The 23,951-nt window shown below is 46.2% G+C and overlaps 2 protein-coding genes across 12 annotated transcripts in view; both read left to right on the top strand.

Moving 5' to 3' along the window:
- Positions 1–9,890, top strand: part of cacna1ea (calcium channel, voltage-dependent, R type, alpha 1E subunit a) — a 124,011-nt gene extending 114,121 nt beyond the window's left edge. For all 6 annotated transcript variants that reach the window (XM_014216685.2, XM_014216683.2, XM_014216684.2 and 3 more), the window contains 9 exons: positions 782–887; positions 1,014–1,121; positions 1,240–1,340; positions 1,442–1,548; positions 3,925–4,081; positions 5,952–6,080; positions 6,652–6,796; positions 7,041–7,222; positions 7,342–9,890. In XM_014216685.2, coding sequence (XP_014072160.2) covers positions 782–887; positions 1,014–1,121; positions 1,240–1,340; positions 1,442–1,548; positions 3,925–4,081; positions 5,952–6,080; positions 6,652–6,796; positions 7,041–7,222; positions 7,342–7,899 — 1,593 coding nt within the window. In that variant the 3' untranslated portion in view covers positions 7,900–9,890. The remainder of the gene's footprint in view (positions 1–781; positions 888–1,013; positions 1,122–1,239; positions 1,341–1,441; positions 1,549–3,924; positions 4,082–5,951; positions 6,081–6,651; positions 6,797–7,040; positions 7,223–7,341) is intronic.
- Positions 9,891–20,318: 10,428 nt separating this feature from the next.
- si:dkey-21p1.3 (collagen alpha-2(I) chain) overlaps positions 20,319–23,951 on the top strand; it is a 28,698-nt gene continuing 25,065 nt past the window's right edge. For all 6 annotated transcript variants that reach the window (XR_001330578.2, XM_014216674.2, XM_014216673.2 and 3 more), the window contains exons 1-2: positions 20,319–20,766; positions 23,821–23,922. Coding sequence is in view for 5 of the 6 variants with exons in the window: in XM_014216674.2 (XP_014072149.1) it covers positions 20,728–20,766; positions 23,821–23,922 (141 nt within the window). In the remaining variant the exon portion in view is untranslated. The remainder of the gene's footprint in view (positions 20,767–23,820; positions 23,923–23,951) is intronic.

Genomic DNA, 23,951 nt, shown 5'->3' with positions numbered 1-23,951 from the left:
ACCTTGCTCTCTGTCATATACCGGATCATCCCAATTCCAAATGAAGTGTGGGAAATGGCTGTTGTCTATTGTATCGTAATGTGTCGCTTGTTCAACTGTAAGAGAATCTACAATGGTGTTTTTTGATTGGTGGATGACAATACGTACAGTAAAAATAAATAAGCATTGTGCTTTGGTGTTTTCTTTTTTTCTATTGGTTTGCATCTTGGCAGAGAACTGACTGAGTAATTAATTGATGTTTTGTGTGTTAAGAGCTGTCTGAGGAGTAAATGGCTTTTACAGTCAGTAAGAATGCAGCTGTTTTGAAACGGGTGCATAAACCTGACATGTATTTCATAGAGCCACACTGTACAGTGTCAGAATGTCATACAATCTTCCTCAATCAGTGTTTCTTGATTACTTCCTATAAGTATATGCATGTGCCTTCTGCCCTTGCACTCTGTTGCTTTTTTTCACATATCATTTCCCTGTCATTTATTTTGTGATATGTGTGCATGTACAATGGCAGAGATGCACCCACCCTCTTTGTGTACGCTGTGTTGTGAGAGTCTCTTGGCTGTTCTTACTATGTCATTCTTATTAGAGTATTGTCTTATCACATGTGTTTTTATCCTTATATTGTAAGTTTAGCTTAAACAGTGAAAGCATATTATCAAGTAGAGACTTGAGTATTACATTAAGACTGCAAATGGCTAGCTCCTCCCATTTGCATCATGTTGTCTCCTGTTTGATGAGATATATTTCCTGCTTCCCCCTCTGTCCCTTCCATGGACACCCTCAGAGGCTGGTGCTGATGAACATGCCTGTGGATGAAGAGATGTCAGTTCACTTCACCTCCACCCTCATGGCCCTGATCCGAACCGCCCTCGAGGTGAAGATAGCCAGAGGTCAGGCGCTAGCTAACATGCTATATACTTAGTATAACCTTGTTTTTCTCTACTTTCTCCACATACTGTTGATCAATTTCCTCCATAAGTTGCATGCTTGATCTGCTGTTGTTGTGGTGGTTCCAGGAGGGGAGGACCGAGGTCAGATGGATTCAGATCTACAGAAGGAGATAAGTGTCATTTGGTCACACCTTTCACAGAAGACCCTGGACCTGCTCGTCCCCATCCACAAAGGTGACAGTCAGAATGTATGGTACCACTGGCATTAGTCAATGTAATTGAACTATTTACTCTAGGAGTTATGATTTTCAAAGAATTCCAAATTAGTGACATTATGCCATTGGTCTTCCAGCCAGTCATATGACCATTGGGAAGATCTACGCAGCCATGATGATCATGGACTACTACAAGCAGAGCAAAGCCAAGAAGCTCAGGCAACAGCTGGAGGAGCAGGTATATATACCTCTATGTACAGTATAGTTAGGAAACCATCTCCTCTTAACAGTAGTTTGCATACTCTCATACTATACCTGTTTCATCCTCACCCTCTATAGAAACACGCTCCCATGTTCCAGCGTATGGACGCGTCCTCTCTGCCTCAAGAGATCCTCTGCAGTGCCAAAGCCTTCCCTTTCCTGCCCCACAGCCCTGGATCTGCCCTGTAAATATGTTATTATACTCATGAATATGGCTGTTGCAGTGACCATATTACCCCCACACCGGCAGTCATGAGTCATAACCGCAGTAAAATTCCACGTGACCGTTAAGTTACGGTAATCTCCTCTTAAGCACTTTGGACATGCTTTGATTGTACCCAACTTGCTAACTACCATCAGGTCCTAATGGTCTGGTACTCAGCGCTCTATTGTCCCTCCATCAGGTCCTAATGGTCTGGTACTCAGCGCTCTATTGTCCCTCCATCAGGTCCTAATGGTCTGGTACTCAGCGCTCTATTGTCCCTCTAATCACTCTGACATCCTCGCAATTGCAATTGAAAATCACAACAAACACATATCATCAAAACAGTATAGTGCTTTTAAAACTGACTTCACTGTGATGATCAGTTTGAAGACAGAAGTTCAACAGCAGGTTGCATTAAGTGTAAAACATGGTAGTTGTGGATGTTATTTCAAAGCCTAATACAATGAAATGGACAGCGCTTTCTAAGGTGATGATTCATTCAAAACACCTATACACATATTAGAGCATATACATGTGCATAGACTTATGAGCTCAAGCCTGGTAGGGAAAAAATTGTTTAAAATGATGATTGTGCGGTTATACAATACATAGCCTACCACATAATACCCATGGCAGAAAAAAACAAAACTGATTTAAAATGTCTGGTGCATAATTGGTCTGGCCTATACTTTAAAATTAAACAAATTAGAGTAATTGCCTTCGAGAGTGGTGGACTGTATTATTATGCATACTGGATTGACTGGTTACCTTATGCTCTGCTCCAAAATGTCTATCCATGATTCTGGTAGAGAGCCCTAGACGCTGCTGTTGGTTCATTGTCCAGGGCAGGGTAGCTTACAGGTAGCCTACAATTATAGTGAATTTGTATTTGATTGTGAATAGCCTAGTAATAGGGATTTTTTAAAGTATTTGTAAAATGAATTGGGTGGCACATTACCTTTAGCTACAGAATCTGTCACCACCGTGCATTTCCATCTCCTCCTCTCTCCTTTATTCCTTTCTCAAGCATGCAGAGGGGCTGTCAACAGTTTAGTGAAATATGTTTTGTTTGCGAAAACATGTTACTATCGATGTTCCCGAACAGATTTCATTCACTTGGTATCCCAAATCAAGCACTGCCTAGCTGCAGGAACAGGGTTGGAGAGCCCATTGCATACAGAGTTTGGGCAGAATATCACCTGTCACACAGCAAGCGCATGCTCCTCAAACAGTGATGCATGGAGTGAAATAAGTGTTCTTATATGTATTTCTCAGCTGCTCATATTAAGCATAGCTCCGCTATAAAACCAAAGTAGCCTACCGGACCAGCGGGAAAGCACAAGGCCTCCATTCGCTATTCCAGTGCATACAGATAACATGTATTTTTATCCTGTCCTTGTTCCTGCCCATTTGATAATGGGCCATTCTAAATCCAAACTCATTTTACATATTAGCAAAGACAAGATTATATTGCTTGTTGCCGCATCATGCAGCCTATATATGTTTTCATTTCTAAGACATTCTAAGGTTTGTATCATTCACAACTAAAGTTGCCAAATAACTCTAAATCTAGTGTATAGGAGAACCTGTTTCAAATGATTTTTATGCTCCGGAATGGTAAAAATATCCTTTCTATTTTATTCAGCTAGTTCAATTATATTCTTCTTACTATAAAATCATATAATATAAAATAATGGCACAGGACTTAAGCATATCTTGTCTGCTAAATGAACAAGCCTACAGCTTATGGCATGGAGCATAGCCAGATAACATATAGTCGGCCTACTCATATGCTGTTATTCTGAAATACATTTTCTTCGTATCATAACGTTTCTTTAGACCTGACTAAAATAAATAATGGATTTATTGTGATGGTGTATATTAAATTGATTTATTAGAATTTTTAAATGTAGATGTTCCAAAGGTGTTCATCAGCGGCTTGTATGCCGCTCATATGCGTGGAGGGCTGGAGATGCTAAACATGTTTACGTTAATTAACGGTCAATTACAGTGAGACCAACAAGTCTTTTTACATTGACATTTTAGTCATTTAGCAGACTTACAGTAGTGAGTGTATACATTTTCATAATTTGATTCTCCTTTTTTTCATACTGGTCCCCCGTGGGAATTGAACCCACAACCTTGGCGTTTCAAGTGCCACACGTTACCAACTGAGCCACAATAACCAGCTGCATGATAATAACCGTCTGACAAAATGTCATGACCGTCACAGCCCTACTCCTGAAGTCCCTGATCCTGTGTGTGCGTGCCTGTAGATGGAGTTAATATGTGTGTGTTCATCCTAGATAGGCATGCCTCTCTGAGCGTCTGTCTGTCTTCCTATCTGTTCCATCAGGACCAGAGGAGGATTTGTGGCCTTGAGTCCCATATCCCCTCAGGAGATGTTCATGCAGCCCATGTCCCAGGACCTAGAGGACAAAGAGGAGGACTACCACAACTATCACCACCACCACCTGCTCCACCACCAGCTCCACCACCAGCTCCACACACTGGTAAGGACTGGGTCTCAAGTACTGGAACACCCCCATGAACACACTCACTCAACGCACTATAATCAAATCAAAATCAAATCAACGTTTATTCATCACGTGCACAGTTTACAGCAGGTATAAACGGTGCAGTGAAATGCTTACTTGCAAGCTCCCTCAACTAAGCAGTACAATACATTATGTCACATTGTATGTTATATGTATGTATTACTGTGTTACACACTTAATGGGGCAATAATTGTGTTATTATTACAAACATAATGCATTAGTAGACTTTTGATGGGTAAACCTCCAGTGAGATATGATGGAGTGAGAAGGGTTGCGTTATGGTCTGGTAGGCTGTGGTTGTGATCCAGAGAGATGGGGAGGAGAGGGGTGGGGGTTGAGGCTGTCTCTCCCAGGAGAGGCAGCGTCTGACTGGACTCACTCTGACTCATCCATTCCCCCATCCATCTCTGTGTCACTGTCCAGCCAATTAGCTGTCTCTGTCCACAAATTAACAAGTTAAACAAGAGGCCCGGCCCAATCAATATTCGGTATTTTGACGCTAGTTGATTAGTGGGGTGGAGTTGGGTGGGGGGTGGTCGTGGGAGGGTGTTGATTTGTGATTTGTGTTGAAATATTTGATGTATGGTGCCAGTATATTCTGCTTCATCATCAAACTCTTGTCTGAAACAACATTTTAAAAAGCATTGCTGTTGATCAGACTGTCATCATAGCTATTAGACCCAGAACAGATTGGTCACTCATTTGTGAGTCATGCACACTCTTACCTTACACTCAAAACCATTCAAACACACACCTACTTTAGTTAACTCTACACAGTCCAAGCCAGTTCTATCTAGCAGAGCTGGATTGCAGTCGATGATACAGCTGTCTGGCCCCTTCTGTGTCATTCTCAACTTCACCATGGCAATGTCTCACCATGCTGTTCACTCCACACAGTGTCCCTTGTTTAAGGCATTTATCACTACTCACCCATTTCTTTGAATGGTATCATAATTTCTCCGTCATAGGCTTTGATGAACCATGCGTATTATGCTTATTTTGCGTTTTGGCACTGTGGGGAGTGTGACTTTGACCACATGAAAGCGTGTGACTTACTGTAAGTGTGTGAATGGAACAGGGACGGAGACGGCGGCTTGTCTCTGGTGGTTTGGTGTCAGCACTCTTCTCATGGTTTTGTGGTTTAACTGTGCTGTGTTGGTATTTGGCACCTTTGTCATCAACAGAGCTATATGCCATATGGCACTCCCATCCATCTCTCTGTTCTTTGAGCAGCTGTACAGAGTTCCGTTGGAGGATACTGCTCATATTTCGTGGTTATGGTTTCTCAGCTCTTCAGTGAAGAGTGGGGCATTTTGGTTTCCTATGCCTGCATGCCTGTGACTGGTTCTTGCCTCCGCTTCATGGCTTTCACTTATTCAAGCTCCATCTTAAGCTTTAAGCCCTTGTTGCGCATGTAGACACCGCCCCCTTCCTCCCTTCAGCCCCTCCTATCTGCCCTGCCCCGCCTGGTTGTCAGCCCCTCTTTGACAGTGGTACTCCAACCCACAGTACTTCTGAGCACTCCAGACAGTCACCACTCACACAGGTTCATAATGAATAATGAAAAATGAATACATTACACTGCCAACACACAGTGCTTTGGCTGCCGTTGTGCTCTGCCAGTGCTTTTAATCTGAGTAAAGAGGGTGTACAGCTATTCGATAGCGATACTGTACAAAATCTCAGTCAGCATACTACATCTGCTTGTGACGTGTTGGTACAGTAGCTCTCTGCTGGTCCTCTGACGTCATTGCTGCCAACTCTGTTTTCACACACTAGAACTCTGCTGTGTTTCTCTCCCCTCCTTCTTTCTCTGACTATATAGGTTCCGGAGCGCAAAGAGTTTAACCGCAACCTTTGCCCCACTAACAGGCAGGATGCCCCACTCAGGGTGCCCGGGCGGGCAGTCTCTATCCGAGCCTCCTCTATGCCTCGGCTGGCTGTAGACACACAGGTACCTGTTACTGTACAGCCCCTCACCTCCCCTCCTCTACCCATGGGGCCTCAGAGAGAACAGGACCCAGGCAGACAGCCTCTGTGGGGGCTTCAGAGGGACTGAACACTGGAGCAGTGCAGCCACATACATACGGCAATCAGCCATGAAGTGGAGGAGGATTGGGTGTTAACTAGGTTGCAACAGTATATACACATCTGATTTCAGCTGCTACCTTCAATGGTTGTTGACAGTGTGGATGGCATACTTTGATGGTTTCTAGTAAATCCTTGCGTGGCAAACATGTCAGTGTGCCAGGTTCCCCAAAACGTTGTATTTTTAGTCCATGGTAATATGGATAGGAAGTGGCTTTGGCTCCTTGAAAAGCACAATATAAATACCATGTGCTAAACATGGAATGTGTGTTGTGGATGAGAGAAAGTCTTCTGCTCAGAACTCAGATTAGAACTCCACACACTTTCTACCCTCCCACATTCTCTCAACCAAATGTATATGTGTGTATATGTCTGTATATCTATATGTGTGTGTGTGTCTACTGTATGTGTGTATGTGTTTATCTGTTTGTGTGTAGGTGGGGACAGACGGCAGCAAATCGATGAAGCGCTCCTTCTCTACTATTGGGGATCAGTGTATGAATGGCCTGTGGCAGGAGGAGTACTCTCTGAAGAGGGTCAGTCCTGACCGTCTGAACAGACCACGACAGAGGAGCATCAGAGGTATACTACACACAGTAACAGTCAGCCACTGAGTTTACATGGCTCCTTTTCCTTCACTCTGGTTAAAGCTGGAATGTTTTCACTATGCCTCTACTTGGGGTCCATTCACTGATCCTGACCCCTTTCATACTGTAGAACCATTGAAGAACAGTGGAAGTTATCAGTTTCAGATACCCCCTGATGGCTGTGTATTTACTATACTGTGTTCCTCTTCATAGCTCCCCTCTCTCCCCCTGCCTCTCAGGAATCAGGTGCAACCTCAGGGAACCAGTGGATCATGAGCGGGGGCGCTCCAAAGAGAGGCGTCACCTGCTGTCTCCCGACGTGTCCCGCTGCAACTCTGAGGAGCGGAGCCAGGACCCGTCACAGGAACGCAAGCAGTCCCGTTCCCCCAGTGAGGGATGCACACATGCCCTCCACAGACAGGTGAGTGTTCTCTCAACCGTCCTGAGCCTATTATTATTCAGTTCCTGGCTTTATCTATCAAACACTGTCCCTTCTATCATTGAAGCTTGGTTTATGTGTGAGGTCTCTTCTCTCTCCAGGGCAACACTTCAGGCAGCCCAGACCTGTCCAGCACACCCCGCGGCCGGCGCCAGCTCCCCCAGACGCCCTTGCGGCCACGCCCTCACATCTCCTACTCCCCCCTGGTGTGCCGAGCCCACCTCTCCCCCCCTGCTGCCAGTGAGGGCAGAGCCCGGACCCAGGAGGCGCCCAGAGAGACGGAGGAGCCCTCGTTGAGGGAGGAGGGGGAGAGGCTAGCCCCAGAGTCAGGAGCGGGGGTGGGGGTGGTAATAGGGGTGGGTGGCCCAGGGTTAGGGGTCAGTCACCTGCACCCCTCACCTCACCGGTACATCTCGGAGCCGTACCTGACCCTGCGCGAGGCGTTACACAGCCCAGACTCCTCAGGCCTGGATGAGACTCTGACCTTCGAGGCGGCCATTGCAACCAGTCTGGGCCGGGCCAACACCATCAGCTCTGCCCCCCAGCTCAGACACAACTGGCAGGTCCCCAACGGACACTTCCATAAACGCCTGGGTCAGGCCAGCTCTGTGGTTGCCTGCGAGCTCTTGAGTGACACCGACGAGGATGACCGCTGTTAGGGCCGGGACTTGGAGAAGAAGAGGAGGAAGATGGACAGCAAAACTGGGTATCAGAAAGACAGGGGTCCTCAATTTGAAGCACACTGTCAGGTTGTGTACTGAGTGTGCATCTGTACGTGTGTGTATCTGCACTCTTAGAAAAAAGGGTTCCAAAAGAGTTCTTCAGCTGGCTCCCGAGTGGCGCAGCAGCCTAAGGCATTGCATCTCAGTGCTAGAGGCGTCACTACAGACCCTTGTTTGATCTTGGTTTGTTCCCGGGCTGTATCACAACCGGCTGTGATCGGGAGGCCCATAGGGCGGCGCACAATTGGCCCAGCGCCGTCCCGGGTTAGCGGAGGATTTGGCCGGGGTAAGCTGTCATTGTAAATAAGAATTTGTTCTTAACTGACTTGATTAGTTAAATAAAAGTTCAATAGGAGAACCCTTTTTAGTTCCAGGGGGAACCCTTTTGAGTTCCAGGTAGAATCCTTTTGGGTTCCATGTAAAACCCTCTGTGGAAAGGGTTCTACATGGAAACCAAAAGCATTCTACCTGGAACCAAAAAGGCTTCTTTAAAGGTTCTAGGTAGCACCTTCTTTTCTAAGAGTGTGTGTTTGTAGGAGTGCAATATGTTTGTCAAATCAACAAGACAAGGAAGATATGGGGACTGCTTGCGTACAGTGCAAACGTTCACCAGTTGCATTTTGATTAATAACAAAGTTGAATAACTCAAGATGTAAAGAATGTTTCCTCACTTCTTAGACCTATGAAACAGAGTAAGTATGTGTTAAGTACAGTGTGTAGCAGAAAAATAGTGTGGCACTGAAGTATCAGGAATGTATTGAAATTGTGTTCTTTTCCTCCTGTAAGATAAGAAGGAAGTTCTCAGTTATTAGATCTTTGTGGATCATGACACAGTGGTAGGTTTGTATGGATCTGAAGCAGACATTGGTTGTCACAGACACTGCTTTAAAACAACTCTCTTCTCTCATCTCACACTACATCAATGGGGTATTTCTCAGGCAGTGACGTCTACTGAATGGTTCCGTGTCAGTCAGCCAATGGGGAAGAAGGTGTCACAACAGAAATGACCGTATGCACCAGTTAACTCACCGATCATGAGCTCTCACCTGAGAACAAAAAAGGTTGTTGAACACAGTGAGAGGAAAGGCCTTTCCATTTGTTGTAATGTTCTCTCCAGTAGATATGACGATCTACTTCAAGACGAGACAAGGACCAGACCTTAACCTGATAGATACTGTACATTTCCAGAGCTCTGGTGCTTTGATCACTATAAAGTCAGGTGTTCCAGCGTCATTCCATGTCAATGCTCTAGTTGTCATTTTCAGCCTAAATATGTTGGGTTCTTGTGTGCCCTTCAGTGTGTCTCTGGACAGAGGACCCTCTTCCCTGCTTTTGTCTGTCACTGTCACCTCACTGGATTACGCATGATGTCCACTGTAAGGCCCTGGATGAGGTCCAGCCCTGAACTACAGACCCTCACTGGACAGCAGCAAAACTGGCCTCTCCTACAGAACAATATGGAAACAACAGACATAGCATGTCCATGTGCTGGATACTACTGAAAAATATAGTCTACAAAGCCATTTTCCTGTAAATAGAATCAAGTGTCTTGAGGATGTGTTGCCTTTTATGTCATAATGAATACTATCTGTCCTTTGATGCAAATTATTTCAATATGGATGTGTTTATGGATGATTCCTAACTATGATTTATTTGTAAGTTAACTCCCATGTTACTCTGAACACTGACTGAGTCAGTTTTTGCCAACAGGTTTTACAATGCTGTATAAAAAGAGAGTTTACCCTGATACAGCTCTTTGTTGTAGCAACATGATCGTGATGGTGATGGTGATAGTGATGATGATGATGATGATGATGATGATGATGGTTATGGTGATAGTGATGATGATGATGATCGTTATGGTGATAGTGATGATGATGATGGTGATGATGATGGTTATGGTGATAGTGATGATGATGATGATCGTTATGGTGATAGTGATGATGATGGTGATGATGAGTGTTATGGTGATAGTGGTGATGATGATGACGGTGATGATGATGGTTATGGTGATAGTGATGATGATAGTGATGATGATGATGATGATGGTGATGATGATGGTTATGGTAATAGTGATGATGATTGTTATGGTGATGGTGATGATCGTTATGGTGATAGTGATGATGATCGTTATGGTGATAGTGATGATGATGATGATGGTTATGGTGATAGTGATGATGATGGTTATGGTGATAGTGATGATGATAGTGATGATGATGGTGATGATGGTTATGGTGATAGTGATGATGATGGTTATGGTGATAGTGATGATGATAGTGATGATGATGGTGATGATGGTTATGGTGATAGTGATGATGATGATGATGGTGATGATGATGGTTATGGTGATAGTGATGATGATGGTTATGGTGATGGTGATGATGGTTATGGTGATAGTGATAAAATGTGCCTGCCTGTGAGTAGGGCGACTCAGAGCAGTTGACGGATCCATGTGCACTCAGTGGCGTTCTCTCTCATCAGACCCCAACAGAATGATGTTTACATGTTTACATTTTGAACAGTGATTGTTGCCAAAAAGAGAGCTTATATTATATCATGTGCCGTGTTGTAATTTGTTTTGTTGACATGTTTCTGAAATGTGAACAGGACGTATTTGGTCCAATGTTCTGCTGGCCTATATGGGCCCACTGCTCTGTGAAACATGATGAGTTTTATGTTGCTTCTGAATTTCTGGTATAGAAAAGCGTTCTGGTATATATGTAGTATATATAAATAAATACATGTGTAATTTAATGGACTGTTTATACTATATTTCAGTCTAGATGCCTGTCTATGACTTTGACAAAAACAATTTGCATATCTGTGTTGTGGCAGACCAGCGGGTTTGGTCAAGACGTTTACACAGATCAGACACGGACAGAGTAGGATTAGCTCGGTTTCAAGGGTGTTTATTTAAATAATAAATCAAAAAGAAAAGGATAGGTCTCCCCATGAGACCCTCTCCGGGATACCGTCTTCTGGGCTCCGGGTCTTGCTGTATCCTGTCGGGATCAAAACTACACTCACTCCTGTTACCTCTGTAACCGGCCCCAACTATACGGGAGTCCTTTCTTCCCCCACTCTCCCTGTGTGCTGCCCTTCTGGCAGCTTTATGGGCCTTGCACAGCTGGTGAGCAATCAGCCCATGAGATTACTCCCCAATTCCCCATCAACTCCAATTAGTCCTGGCCGGAGAACCCGTCGAGACCTGGCACGTCCAGCAGATGGAGCCATCGCCTCGTGATGTATACACCGTCTTTCACCAGGCCTCGATGAGTCTCCCCCTGGTGGCTGACCTGCTGTACGCCCCCCCCCTTAGCTCTGTCGGGGAGGGGACTGTCATCAGTGCGACATATGTCTCCCGTCTCGATAGGGCATCCGTGTTTCCATGCTTTGACCCTGACCTGTGCACAACAGAAAAAGAGAAGCGTTGAAGGGATAAGTACCACCTGGTGACCCGATCGTTTGTGTCCTTTCCCCTGGCCATCCACACCAGGGGAGCATGGTCCGTGACCAGGGTGAAGTGGGTACCTAACAGGTAATACTTGAGAGTGTCTAGTGCCCACTTCACTGCTAGACACTCTTTCTCAACAATAGGGTACTTTTTTTCTCTAGGTATCAGCTTTCGGCTGATGTACATGACGGGTGCTCCTCCCCATCGTGTCTCTAGGACAGAACGGCCCCTAGTCCCGTATCACATGCATCCGTCTGGACCACCATCGACACCTGGAAATCGGGCGTTACGAGAATTGGATGGGAGCACAGCGCTTCCTTCAGACGACTGAACGCCGCTTCTGTCTCGTCCGTCCATCTCACTGTTTTCGGGAGGCGGGCCCTGGTTAGATCGGTGAGGGGGGAAGCTATAGCCGCAAAGTTGGGGATAAACCGTCTATAGTATCCGACCAGTCCCAGGAAGGACTTGACCTGTGTCTTGGTGCGTGGAACGGGCCAGTCACATATCGTGTGAACCTTCCTCTCCTGGGGCTTGACGTTCCCCCGTCCGATCAAATACCCCAGGTACTCCACCTCCTCGAAACCTAGTTTGCACTTCTTGGGGTTCGCGGTCAACCCGGCTTGTCTGAGCGCGTCCAGCACCGCCTGGAGGCGTGTCAGGTGCTCTTCCCAACCTTGGCTGTGGATGATGATATCATCCAGATATGCCACTGCGTACTGCTGGTGGGGTCGAAGCACTCGGTTCATCAGTCGCTGGAAGGTGGGCGCGGCCCCATGGAGACCGAATGGGAGCACCCAGTACTGATACAAACCGTCAGGTGTCGAGAACGCCGTCTTCTCCCGGGAGGAGGCTGCCAATGGTACCTGCCAATATCCTTTGGTCAGGTCGAGGGTGCTGATGTACCGGGCCTTTCCCAATCGGTCGATGAGCTCGTCCACCCTCGTCATGGGGTAGGTGTTGAATAAGCTTATGTCGTTCACACCCCGGAAATCATTACAGAAGCGGAGGCTACCGTCCGGTTTGGGCACCAACACGTTGGGGCTGCACCATGCACTGTGAGACTCTTCAATGACCCCCCATCCTCAGCATAGCCTCCACATCTTGTTTCACGGCCTTCCTTCGGGCCTCCGGAATCTGATATGGCCTCTTTTGTACCATTTCCCCGCGCCGGGTACGGATGTGGTGTTCAATGAGGGTCGTGCGGCCCGGCTTCTCGGAGAACACCGCCGTGTTCCGATCGACAAGCTCCCTGAGCTCTTGCTTCTGGGCCGGGTCAAGGTCCTCGTTGCTCGGGAAAACCACTGGTACCGTTGGTGTCCTGGGTCCCAACCATAACACGGCCAAGGCTGTCCCCTCATGCCACTTCTTCAACAGGTTCACGTGGTAAATCTGTTGAGGTTTCCGTCTTCCCGGTTGCCGTATGCAGTAATTGACAGGTCCCAGCTTCTCGATCACCTCGTATGGCCCGTGCCATGTTGCCAGGAACTTACTTTCGGCCATGGGGATTAAGGCCAACACCCTGTCTCCCACCTGGAATTCTCGGGGCTGGGCTCCCCGATTGTAGACCTGGGCGCGTTGGGCCTTCTCCATATGTTCCCTCACAACTGGCCATATGGCTGTCATCCGCTCCCTCATCGTCTCCATATGCTCTACCACGCTGTGTAATGGGGTCAGTTGGGCTTCCCACACCTCCTTGGCGAGGTCCAATAGGCCACGTGGCCTCCTACCGTAGAGGAGTTCGAAAGGGGAAAACCCTGTGGAGGACTGGGGTACTTCTCGGATTGAGAACATTAGGTGGGGTAGTAGCTGGTACCAGTTCTTCCCGTCCTGCTCGATGACCTTCCGCAGCATTTGCTTGAGCGTTTTATTGAAGCGCTCGACGAGCCCATCTGTCTGCGGGTGAAAAACGGAGGTCCGGATCTGCTTGATCTGCAGGAGGGCACACAACTCTTTCATTAGGCGGGACATAAACGCCGTACTTTGGTCTGTCAGGATCTCGTTCGGGAAGCCCACCCGGCTAAAAAGGTGGAACAACTCCCGGGCGATTCCCTTGGATACCGCCGCCCGTAGGGGAATGGCCTTGGGATACCGGGTGGCATAGTCTACTATTACCAGCATGTACCTGTGTCCTCGTGTTGTTTTTACCAGGGGTCCCACTATGTCCCGATGATCGGTAGGGGGACCAGTGGGTTTCGGAAGTGGGCCTTTGGGGCAGTCATTTAACACTCCAGGCAGCTGCAACAGTAGTCTTCCATGGCCCTCCTCATCCCAGGCCAGTGGAACCGTGCGGTGATCCGTTCCCGGGTCTTTTCCATTCCCAGGTGCGCCCCCAACAGGTGGGTCTGGGCCAGCTGAAGAACGGTTCCCACATAACGTCGGGGCAGCAACAATACCTTTCAAAGTTCCCCCTGTTGGTGCGACACCTGATACAAAAGGTTATTCTTGATCTGGAATTGGGGTATCGCCAGTCACTCACCCTCAGAAGTAGCTGTCCATCCACCGCTATCACTTGGGCTGCGGCGGCTTTCGAGTTAGGATCCTCCCACTGGGCCGTCCCGAATTGTCCCCTCAGTTGGCCCCCCGCGGGTGTCTCGACTGGCCCCTCGAAATCGAGGAGGGGTAGGCTGGGCTCTTCCTCCCATGGTTCCCCGGTGGGAGTCGGGTTCCGGCACCCCCTCCAACTCTGGACCCGTAGAAACAGGTTGGTCAACCATTTGCTTCCAGGCCTCACAGGCGATGGGTCGTCCTCGCTCTCGTCTTCGGCCGGCTCGTACCTTCTTCCTCAGCTCGTGCACCCACAGGGCCGTGAACAGCGGACAATCTCATCCCACTAGGAAAGGTACAGGCAACTCTGGTACTGCACCCACCATCATCTGGCAGCTCCCTTGTGGCGTCACGATGTTGGCCCATACGGTTGGATACTGCTTTGTGTCCCCGTGAACACAGAAAATGGACATCTCCCTACCACGATCAGTCTCCTGGTTCAGCAGGCTCGTGGTTACGAGGGTAACCATACTTTCAGAGTCCAATAGAGCTTCCGTGTCATGTCCGTCAACCTTCACCGGGACCATGGGTGCAGTTGATTTGTGGTGTGCCCAACAGGAGGTGACGTAGTTCACTGCATGACCCACCTCACCTCCGGGGCTTGCTGATGGCATCGACTCCTCTTGAGCCGGGCAATTCCAGGCAAGTCTGGGGCATGCATAGACTCGCTGCCCTCTTCATGTCGTGGGGTAGTGCGCGTAGGAAGCGATCCAGGACCACTTTGTCTATTTTTTTACATTTACATTTTAGTCATTTAGCAGATGCTCTTATCCAGAGCGAATTACAGTAGTGAATGCATACATTTCATTTCATTTCATGCATTTTTTCATTTTATTATTATTATTTATTTGTATTTTTTTTGTACTGTGATGGAGGGGGTGGATACATCGGTTAGGAGCCACGCCCTGGTGACGCGCAGTAGGTCGCTCATCTGGGCTTGGGGGGATGCGTCGGGTACGAACCTCCAGTCGTGGAACCGTTGAGCCCGATGGGTCAGGCTGTACCCATAGCAGCTGAGTATCTCCCGTTTGAGTCCATTGTAGTTAGCCGCCTGTTCAGGTCCCAATAAGCCTTTTGTGCATTCCCAGAGATGAACGGGGCCAGCAGACTTGCCCACTTCGGCCTTGGCCATCCTTCCCGTAGCGCTGTCCGTTTAAACATACAGAGGTATGTTTCGATGTCATCGTCTTCCTTTAGCTTGATTCAAAACTGGTTGGGATGTGATTCAGGAGACGCTTGTTGATTTCCTCAACGAGGCGGACGTTTTGTAGTCACTGTTCCTCCAGCGTTCGTTCCTGAACCGCCTGTTGTGCTTGTTGGGCCGAGACGAACTGAGCTATCAACTCGTCCATGCTGATACTGTGTAAACTTCAAACCTGATCTGACCACGTTATCAGACTGCCCGCATTCTCCACCACTTGTGGCAGACCAGGGGGTTTGGTCAAGACGTTTACACAGATCAGACACAGAGTAGGATTAGCTCGGTTTCAAGGGTGTTTATTTAAATAATAAATCAAAAAGAAAAGGATAGGTCTCCCCATGAGACCTTCTCCGGGATACCGTCTTCTGGGCTCCGGGTCTTGCTGTATCCTGTCGGGATCAAAACTGCACTCACTCCTGTTACCTCTGTAACCGGCCCCAACTATACGGGAGTCCTTTCTTCCCCCACTCTCCCTGTGTGCTGCCCTTCTGGCAGCTTTATGGGCCTTGCACAGCTGGTGAGCAATCAGCCCATGAGATTACTCCCCAACTCCCCATCAACTCCAATTAGTCCTGGCCGGAGAACCCGTCGAGACCTGGCACGTCCAGCAGATGGAGTCATCGCCTCGTGATGTATACACCGTCTGTCACCAGGCCTCGACGAGTCTTCCCCTGGTGGCTGACCTGCTGTACGCCACAGTGTATACAATAGAACGATCCGCTTAAATTAAATGTCAACTAAGCTGTGGTAACAAATCGTCTTTTGAAAATCGATTTATGGCTTAATTTTTATACACAGCGAAAACGCTGAAGGATTATCACAGAATTTTGACTCCAGCGAAATAAGGAGAAGAGATTCATTTTGGAGCAGGTGTTTTGGTCTCATCTTTGATGATTAAATGTTTTATTAAACCTACATAATGTATAAATCACACAGCTCACTGCTTAAGATGTAGCAGATATATTTATGATAATGTGGAGAGCTGTGTCTCTTCTCGCTTGGCTGCTTGGCTTTGTCTCGGTATGCTAAAGATAAACCATATGTGGTTTGATATGGGCGTGTGTGTACCCACAGAGCTCAGGTGAGAGTGGTTCAGTGGTGCGGTCGACAGACAGTGGCGACGATCTCTACAGTATTTGTGAGAGGAGAAGACAGTCATGGCAACGCTGATACAGTGAGTCATCGTGATCGTGTCCTCAGATCCTCCTGACTAGTCCCCCCTGGGATATGATGGGCACTGGAAGGGCACCTGGAGGGGTTGGCATGGCTGAGACCTTGCTGCTTCTCTGGACAGGACTAGGTCTGTTTGGGGCTCTGGGAGAGGGAGCTTCTCAGGATGGTTCCTCACACGGGCTGTGCCCTGTCCAACAGGACCAGAGGAGTATGGGAGATGCAGGGGAGGCCAAACACCAGCCCTGGCTAAAGGTGAGTAAGGCATCCCAGGATAAAAGGGATCTGGTCATGGCAGCAATATATTGTATGTATGTTTGCATGTTTGGTGTATTTACTGTAATTGATATTGAAGATACTGATTATTTTTGATACTGTGGTAATCCCAGAATTGTAATAATTAATTACAAAATAACTGTAACAAACATACATGTGTTTAGCAGGAAGGTGTTGTTTTGTGTAATGTGTTCCTTCTTCATTTCTATAACCATGCCAACTTCACCAGAGCCATATATCTATATATCTTTATGGTTCTGGCTTTCGCCACACTGTGCTGTCATAGAGCCCCTTAAAATAGGCAGAGAGTTGGTCCATATCAAAGATGGGGTTTGCTCTCATGCTTGGGGAGATTCCACCCAGCCATTCCATACTGGCAGCAGGTGAGGCTCCAGGCTTTGATCTCACAGAGGGCAGCCAAGTTCTCTCTTCTCTAGGTAGACACATCAACCTGTTCCAATTATCAGCGGCTAGTATCTCACCTTGCCCTCACAGTGGCTGGCCAAACAGATGTGGGAGAACATGATCACATCCAGCTTATTTTTAAACTAACTCATGAACTCTTATTTACATTAAAGTCCTGCCCTGATCAGTTTGTTTCAATTCCATTGATTGAGGTGATGATGAATACGGTACTGGCTGATGAATTCCTAACGTTCATTTCAATCAAAGTTGGGTATTGCCACGGCTATCAATTCATACCCTGTCTCTGAGATGCATGTTTTGTTCCCTTTTCTAGAAGTGGATCTGTTGGACCTCTTGGACATGCTTTCCCCAGACCACTACAATGTCTCTACAGCAGAGGATGACAGGGGCTGCTTGGCCTAGGAAATCGGACAATACGCCACATTGTTCCTCCCCACACACAGAGCATTTGGCTCTCAGTAAGTCATATAGATAAACAGCTTGTGGAAAGGATAACCAGCAAGCTAATGTAACGAGAAAAGAGAAAATAAAATAATGTTGAGTTTGAAAGCATTGATGAAATGCCTTAATTTATTGGGTAGATGAGGAACTTCCCTTTCGATGAAGTGTCTTGCTCTCAAGGTTGAGATTATGCTTTGGTGGTGAACCTGAAGTTGAATGTTGACATGTCAGGCACTAAAGCTGAATTAATTTGCCAGCGTTGTGGTAAACTTAGCATTGGCTTGTAAAACTGGTCTGGATGGACCCACTCGTCATAGTGTGTTAAAAGGAACAGTATACCCCTTACCCTGTCTGAAACATAACCTAAATTCAATTTCACTCCACTTGGAATGCAAAATAGCCTTATTTGGCTTGCTAATTTGCGCCAGTCACGATTGCATAGACAAGACTGTCAAGCGTGTTTCTGCTTGATGATGCAGTGAGCCTGATGTGTGAGATGTGTGTATGTGTCAGGTTTTCAGATGAGTTGAGCATCGTGATGAGTCTGAGGCTAGGGGGGCTGTGAGTGGAGGAGAGAAGCCTGCTAGCAGTACTGTCAGAGGAAGGGGAGGAGTTGCTACAGCTGAGATTGGGACCTGGACTACTCACCTTCATCAGTACCTGGAGCCGCCACTACGAGTGAGACAGCACCAACATATACAGTACCTGGAGCCACCACTACGAGTGAGACAGCACCAACATATACAATACCTGGAGCCACCACTACGAGTGAGACAGCACCAACATATACAGTACCTGGAGCCACCACTACGAGTGAGACAGCACCAACATATACAGTACCTGGAGCCACCACTACGAGTGAGACAGCACCAACATATACAGTACCTGGAGCCACCACTACGAGTGAGACAGCACCAACATATACAGTACCTGGAGCCACCACTACGAGTGAGACAGCACCAACATATACAGTACCTGGAGCCACCACTACCTGTGAGACAGCACCAACATATACAGTACCTGGAGCCACCACTACGAGTGAGACAGCACCAACATGTACAGTACCTGGAGCCACCACTACGAGTGAGACAGCACCAACATATACAGTACCTGGAGCCACCACTACGAGTGAGACAGCACCAACATATACAGTACCTGGAGCCACCACTACGAGTGAGACAGCACCAACATGTACAGTACCTGGAGCCACCACTACGAGTGAGACAGCACCAACATATACAGTACCTGTGCCATGCTCATGGACACACACAGTCACCAAGTTATCGTTACGCATTGTGTATTTTTTCCTCGTGTTATTATTTTATATTTTTCTCTCTGCATTGTTGGGAAGGGCCTGTAAGTAAGCGTTTCACTGTTAGTCTTCATCTGTTGTTTATGAAACTTGTGACAAATAAAATGTTATTTGATTTCAAATTTGATTGGATTAGATGTTATCCTCATGCCATGGGCTATGGCTTATGATTTTGTAATACATGGCATTAGAATGGTTGATGTACCATATACTGTGTGTCCTATTACAATGTTATGAAAGTCCGTTGAGCATATCATTTATTTTGCCCTTAAGTAAAAGCTCAATGACTAATTCCACCTGACATAAACACTGTAGCTCAGGGGTCGGCAACAGGCACCCAAGTAATTTTTTGGGGCCCCCAAAGTTTTTATTAAAATTGCAGTGTACAAATTATTTGAATTATTTTCCGGAACCCCAAACATTCGCTCCGACAAAAATCTAGTTGCTTAATCCTGCTGTAGCTCATAGGCACAACGTCCTCTACAGTGGAGTGGCTCTATACCAATTGACTATACTGATCCACCACACCTCCCTCTCTGTGTCCCCCTCCTCTGGGCAGGTTCCCAGCAGGCCTCCTGTGGGATGGCGAGTGGCACTGGCTGGCCCTGTCTGTCTCTTTGTCCAGACTGGAGGTGTATGCAGACTGCAGCCTGCTGGAGAGTATACCCTGGAGGAACTACCCCGGCCTGGAGGTCTCCACCAAGGGTTTCATTCTGGTGGGAGGGGCCACCCAGCCCTACCACACACCCTTTACCGTAAGCCCACTGCTTTTCAGACCCCCGTGCTACATTCCTCACATCGGCCCCAGTCCTCCTCCCACCCCAGGGGAAAAGAGGGGGATGCACTAGGGAGGCAGGTTGGCTCAATATGAAGTTCAATGGCACAAAAAGAGGTTTTGCTTGATTGGACTAATCAGTACCCACTGGTTTGTGCCATTGAATCGTTGAATCAATGTTGTTTCCACATTTATTTCAATGAAATTAGTTGAACCAACATGGAATAGACGTTGAATTGACCCAGTGATTTATGCTGATTAATCATATCTTCTGGTGGAGTTAATAATATTATGTTATTTTACTAATTAACTTGTCTTATTTGAACTGATATTGCTCTTGATGATGAAACTGTTTTATGACGCATTTAATGCATAATTTGAATTTTGTCCATTTGAATCAAATGAATATAATTAACATTTGAAGACGTTCAGAGCTTTGTTTTTGAATTTCATATTGGCCCTTTGGGTAGTTCTACACAGTTAGAGCTCTGCCTGATAACATATTAAAATCAATGGAGAACCATCATCATATTATATTTGGTGGTCCTGTATGGCTTGTCTAGGCCAGCCAAGGTGTGTGGACACAGGCAGGTGTGTGGTGTGGGTGGTCTCTGAGTCCAGCCATCTCAGGAGACATCCGTCATCCTGGCCCACGTCAGTGACAAGGCCTCTATGGATGACGCTGCTGCTGTCTCACTGATGCCCTGCCAGTATAAAACCTCACATCTCCCATCACTCTGTCCTTCCCTGCACATGAACAAAGCAGGACTAACACATACCATACACACCAACAACTAGCACTCCTGTCTGAAAAGAAGTGACCAATGCATATGGAATATACTGATGTTTACGCGTAAGAAGTTTCCTGGTGGATACTGACCTGCCTGTCTGGAGCTACACACTGTACATAGGAAGGGGACCTGTCACCTTGTGAATTTGTTGTGTGGCGATTGTCTGCTGGGGTTGAGGGCTATTTTCCTGGTCATTCTGTCACTGCTATGGCCTGTGTCTGTGTCTGTGGGAGCCAGCCTAGAACTGGCCCTTGTCCAGGGAGGGGTCTGTTCTAGCACTGCACTGGATGCTGAGTTAAGTGTGTGTGTGAGTGAGAGGGGGAGACCTGTTCTTACTGCAGTCAGAGGGATCAACCGTCTGTCAGCTCTGCAGCGATGCAGGGCCCTGCCGTGATTCTGCTGCTACTCAGCTATGTAAGTCCACCTCTACTATTAGCTCTATGGGGTACATTCTGGGGTAAGGGAAGAGCAGGGGATTCTGTTGATTTTAAATGTAGTTGTTATGGATTCTGCTTGAATTCTGGTTCTTCTGTGCTCGATTTGTCATTAACAGTAGTACCTCACATGTCAAGTAAGCGACAAGTGCTGTAAGAATTATAATGCAAGACTTTAGAACGATGATTGGACAAGATTGTTGTGTTTTGCTTTCTTTTGTTGTGTTAGGAGGATTGTTCCTGCTCACATGCAACGTAGGATGAAGGCCCAATACTAACAACTTACTAAACCCTTTGGATTGAGTTATTTCATTTTTATCAGCCTTCTCCCAGTACAGCATTGCTTAGTTCTTTTATGGTTTTCTGTAAATGCAACTGTTAGTAACTACTTGCCCCTGCATCGTCATGTGGTGCGTACACAGTGTACAGCCTGTGGCTGGAATATGCCCTGGATCTGTGGATCAAGCCTGAGGCCTTTTTACATGTGCATGCGAGCAGATGGGGGACAGAAAATATTTTCACATTTGCAAGACAACTCTCATAAATCGTTGGGTAAAACTGGCCTCTTTGCAGTGGAAACCCAAGACCACAGTCATATCTCGGTACTTTATGTAATAGTTGCCTATGCAACAAGTAATATTATACAGAATGAGTATAATATTATGATGTAATACAGTCTTACGCTGTCTTTGGCCTTGGCCTTGATATTCAAGTGGAAACAGGGATAAACTGAGAGGCCTGAATATGATTGAGTTCTTTGTTCAGTGAAAAGTGACATCTCAAAGGCAACCTAATGCATTCGAGAGTAGATACTTCAGTTGTTTTGGAGGTTTTTTGCATGTATTTCCACACTACTTATACACTCTATGATTTCAAGTTCCAATCACTGCTATAGCTGTTTGACATGTGAAGACTCAGATAGTGGTGTCCCTGACAAGGCCTCTCCTCCACATCAATGGGACTTGTTTTGTTTTCAGCCGTTCCCATTGGAGACTCAGTTTACCTAAATCACTGCCCTGGTCAAATTATAGACCGTTTATGGTTTGGGAGGGATGATATCATTCCGTTAACTCACCTTTTTAAAAATGTTTTCCCCTAGTTTGACTGTATTTAATCAGAGACTGACATATATGAGAACGGACTGCACTCTCAGAAAAAAACAGTACAATTAGGCTACAGTATTGATCCCTGGGGTACAGAAAGATCAATATATGGGTGTGCCTTCAGAGGTACAAGATCATATGTGTATCTTCAGAGGTATGCATATGATCTCACATGGTACTGTTATGTACCTTTTAGGGTACATGTGCGGATAATCTAGTATAATGTTACATTTTTGGACTATATTTTGAATATAAAGGTACAATCATCACACACTCTAATAAAAAAGTGAAGGTAGATTTCTGGTTCCCAGGGTGGAGGCGTGGTTAATGGGGGCATGGCTTTCAGGTAGTTATTTTTGGCCACCCGTGAATGGACGTATTGTAGCAGTTAAAGTGGTCTATGGTTATGTTCAAGTTTGAGCATGTCTGCTGCCAGTTCTGAAGTCTTTATAAAAGCTTACTTAAGAGCATGTGACAATAAAGGGCTGCAATTCATATTGTAGTGACATTAACACAACACTGAGAGGCCTTGTCTAGAGATACAGACCTCTTTGTGTAATGGTTAAGGTGTTGATAATCGCTGGACCCAGGTTTGAGTCCCGTTTGGGACTACCCCCCAATTCGCTCCATTGGTGTCAGAAGTGGGATGGCGGAGAGGTGTGTATACGTGAGGGACTTGATATAGAGAAGAGGAACATTTTTGCCACTTAAAGGAACAAATGGCTTTGTTACTGTGGTGGTGCCCTAAAAAGGCACATTTTTACCTTTTCTGAAGATACAGTTTTGTACCTGTGGCCTATATGGTATACTATTGGCTTATTTAAGGTACAATCTGCAAGGGTACAACTATGTACCTAACTATGTACCTGTTCAATGGACGTATCTTACAGGGTGCCACTGCAGTGACAAGCATTTGTACCCCTTTTAAGTACAATAAGTGTGGGATGGGATGGAGCTCGACTGAGCAAGACAAACATGTGACTAGTGAAAGCTGCCACAGTTTCATGGCGAGGCTCTACTTCCCAGCTGCATGACAGTCGGCCTCTTACACAGGGTCACAGGGCCTAGGCATCAGGATCAATGCTACTTGACCCTAAGTGGACCCATGGAATAACACTGTCATTGTAGGACATCATCAAACAAAGGCCGCCAGTCTGACCGCAGTGTCAACACTGTCTGAGACCTGTCCTGTCCTCCCTGGCTAGGTCCTTGACCCAAAGGTTCTCACTCAACTTTGTTTGAATACATGCCATATTGTGGAGTACAACGTGATTGATGAGGTTGTCTGGTATCCACTCAGATAAAAAAGATAGGACAGCTAACAGCAATTTTCTTTCCAAAGAACACATAATTTAATGAAGTAGACTTAATTTATTGATCATATGAAATGTTTTAGGATGTCATTAGTTATGTTTAATGAGCCAAATATTATCTTTCCCAAGTTGTCTTGGTTCAGGAATTGAACTGCTGGGATTGCTGTTTTTGCCTGTTATTTTAGTATTACGGGTAATATTATTCATACCAATTGATTTCCCCTATTGAGAAGATTATATTTTTAAATGTACTTTTTATTGAGTAGCGATTGCCTCATGGGCCATAGATTTTGCCCAAAGCTCTCATGCACTCCGTCTGTTGTATATATGATTTTCCATCTGATTTGTTTTATAGCTAAGCATTTCCCATCCTCATCATTGTTTGTGTCACAAGGGAAACCAATAGATCTCTACACTGGGATCAATAGCCAATGTGAATATATACCGTATGAAAAATGGGCATTCAATTCGAGTTTTGCAAAGACATGAATGACAGCTTTCAAATTATATGAAAAAATATTACACTGACAAATCTGAGATACAAGGTATTGCTCCAATGCTGATGATTTTAAAAAGGCATTGATAGCATGTTTTATTGTTTGGTTGATCCATGTCCAGGGCACAATACAACAGATGACCTTCATAATGGGTGATCCTACAGCAGCCAGACAGCACTGTCAAGACTACAACTCCACCTGCATCCCTCACACAGACAAACAGGTATGGTCCACAAGTTTATAGCAGGTGTA

This window comes from Salmo salar, chromosome ssa10, assembly GCF_905237065.1.
Source record: "Salmo salar chromosome ssa10, Ssal_v3.1, whole genome shotgun sequence".
NCBI lineage: Eukaryota > Metazoa > Chordata > Actinopteri > Salmoniformes > Salmonidae > Salmo > Salmo salar.
This window is presented reverse-complemented; position numbering and strand designations above follow the sequence as displayed.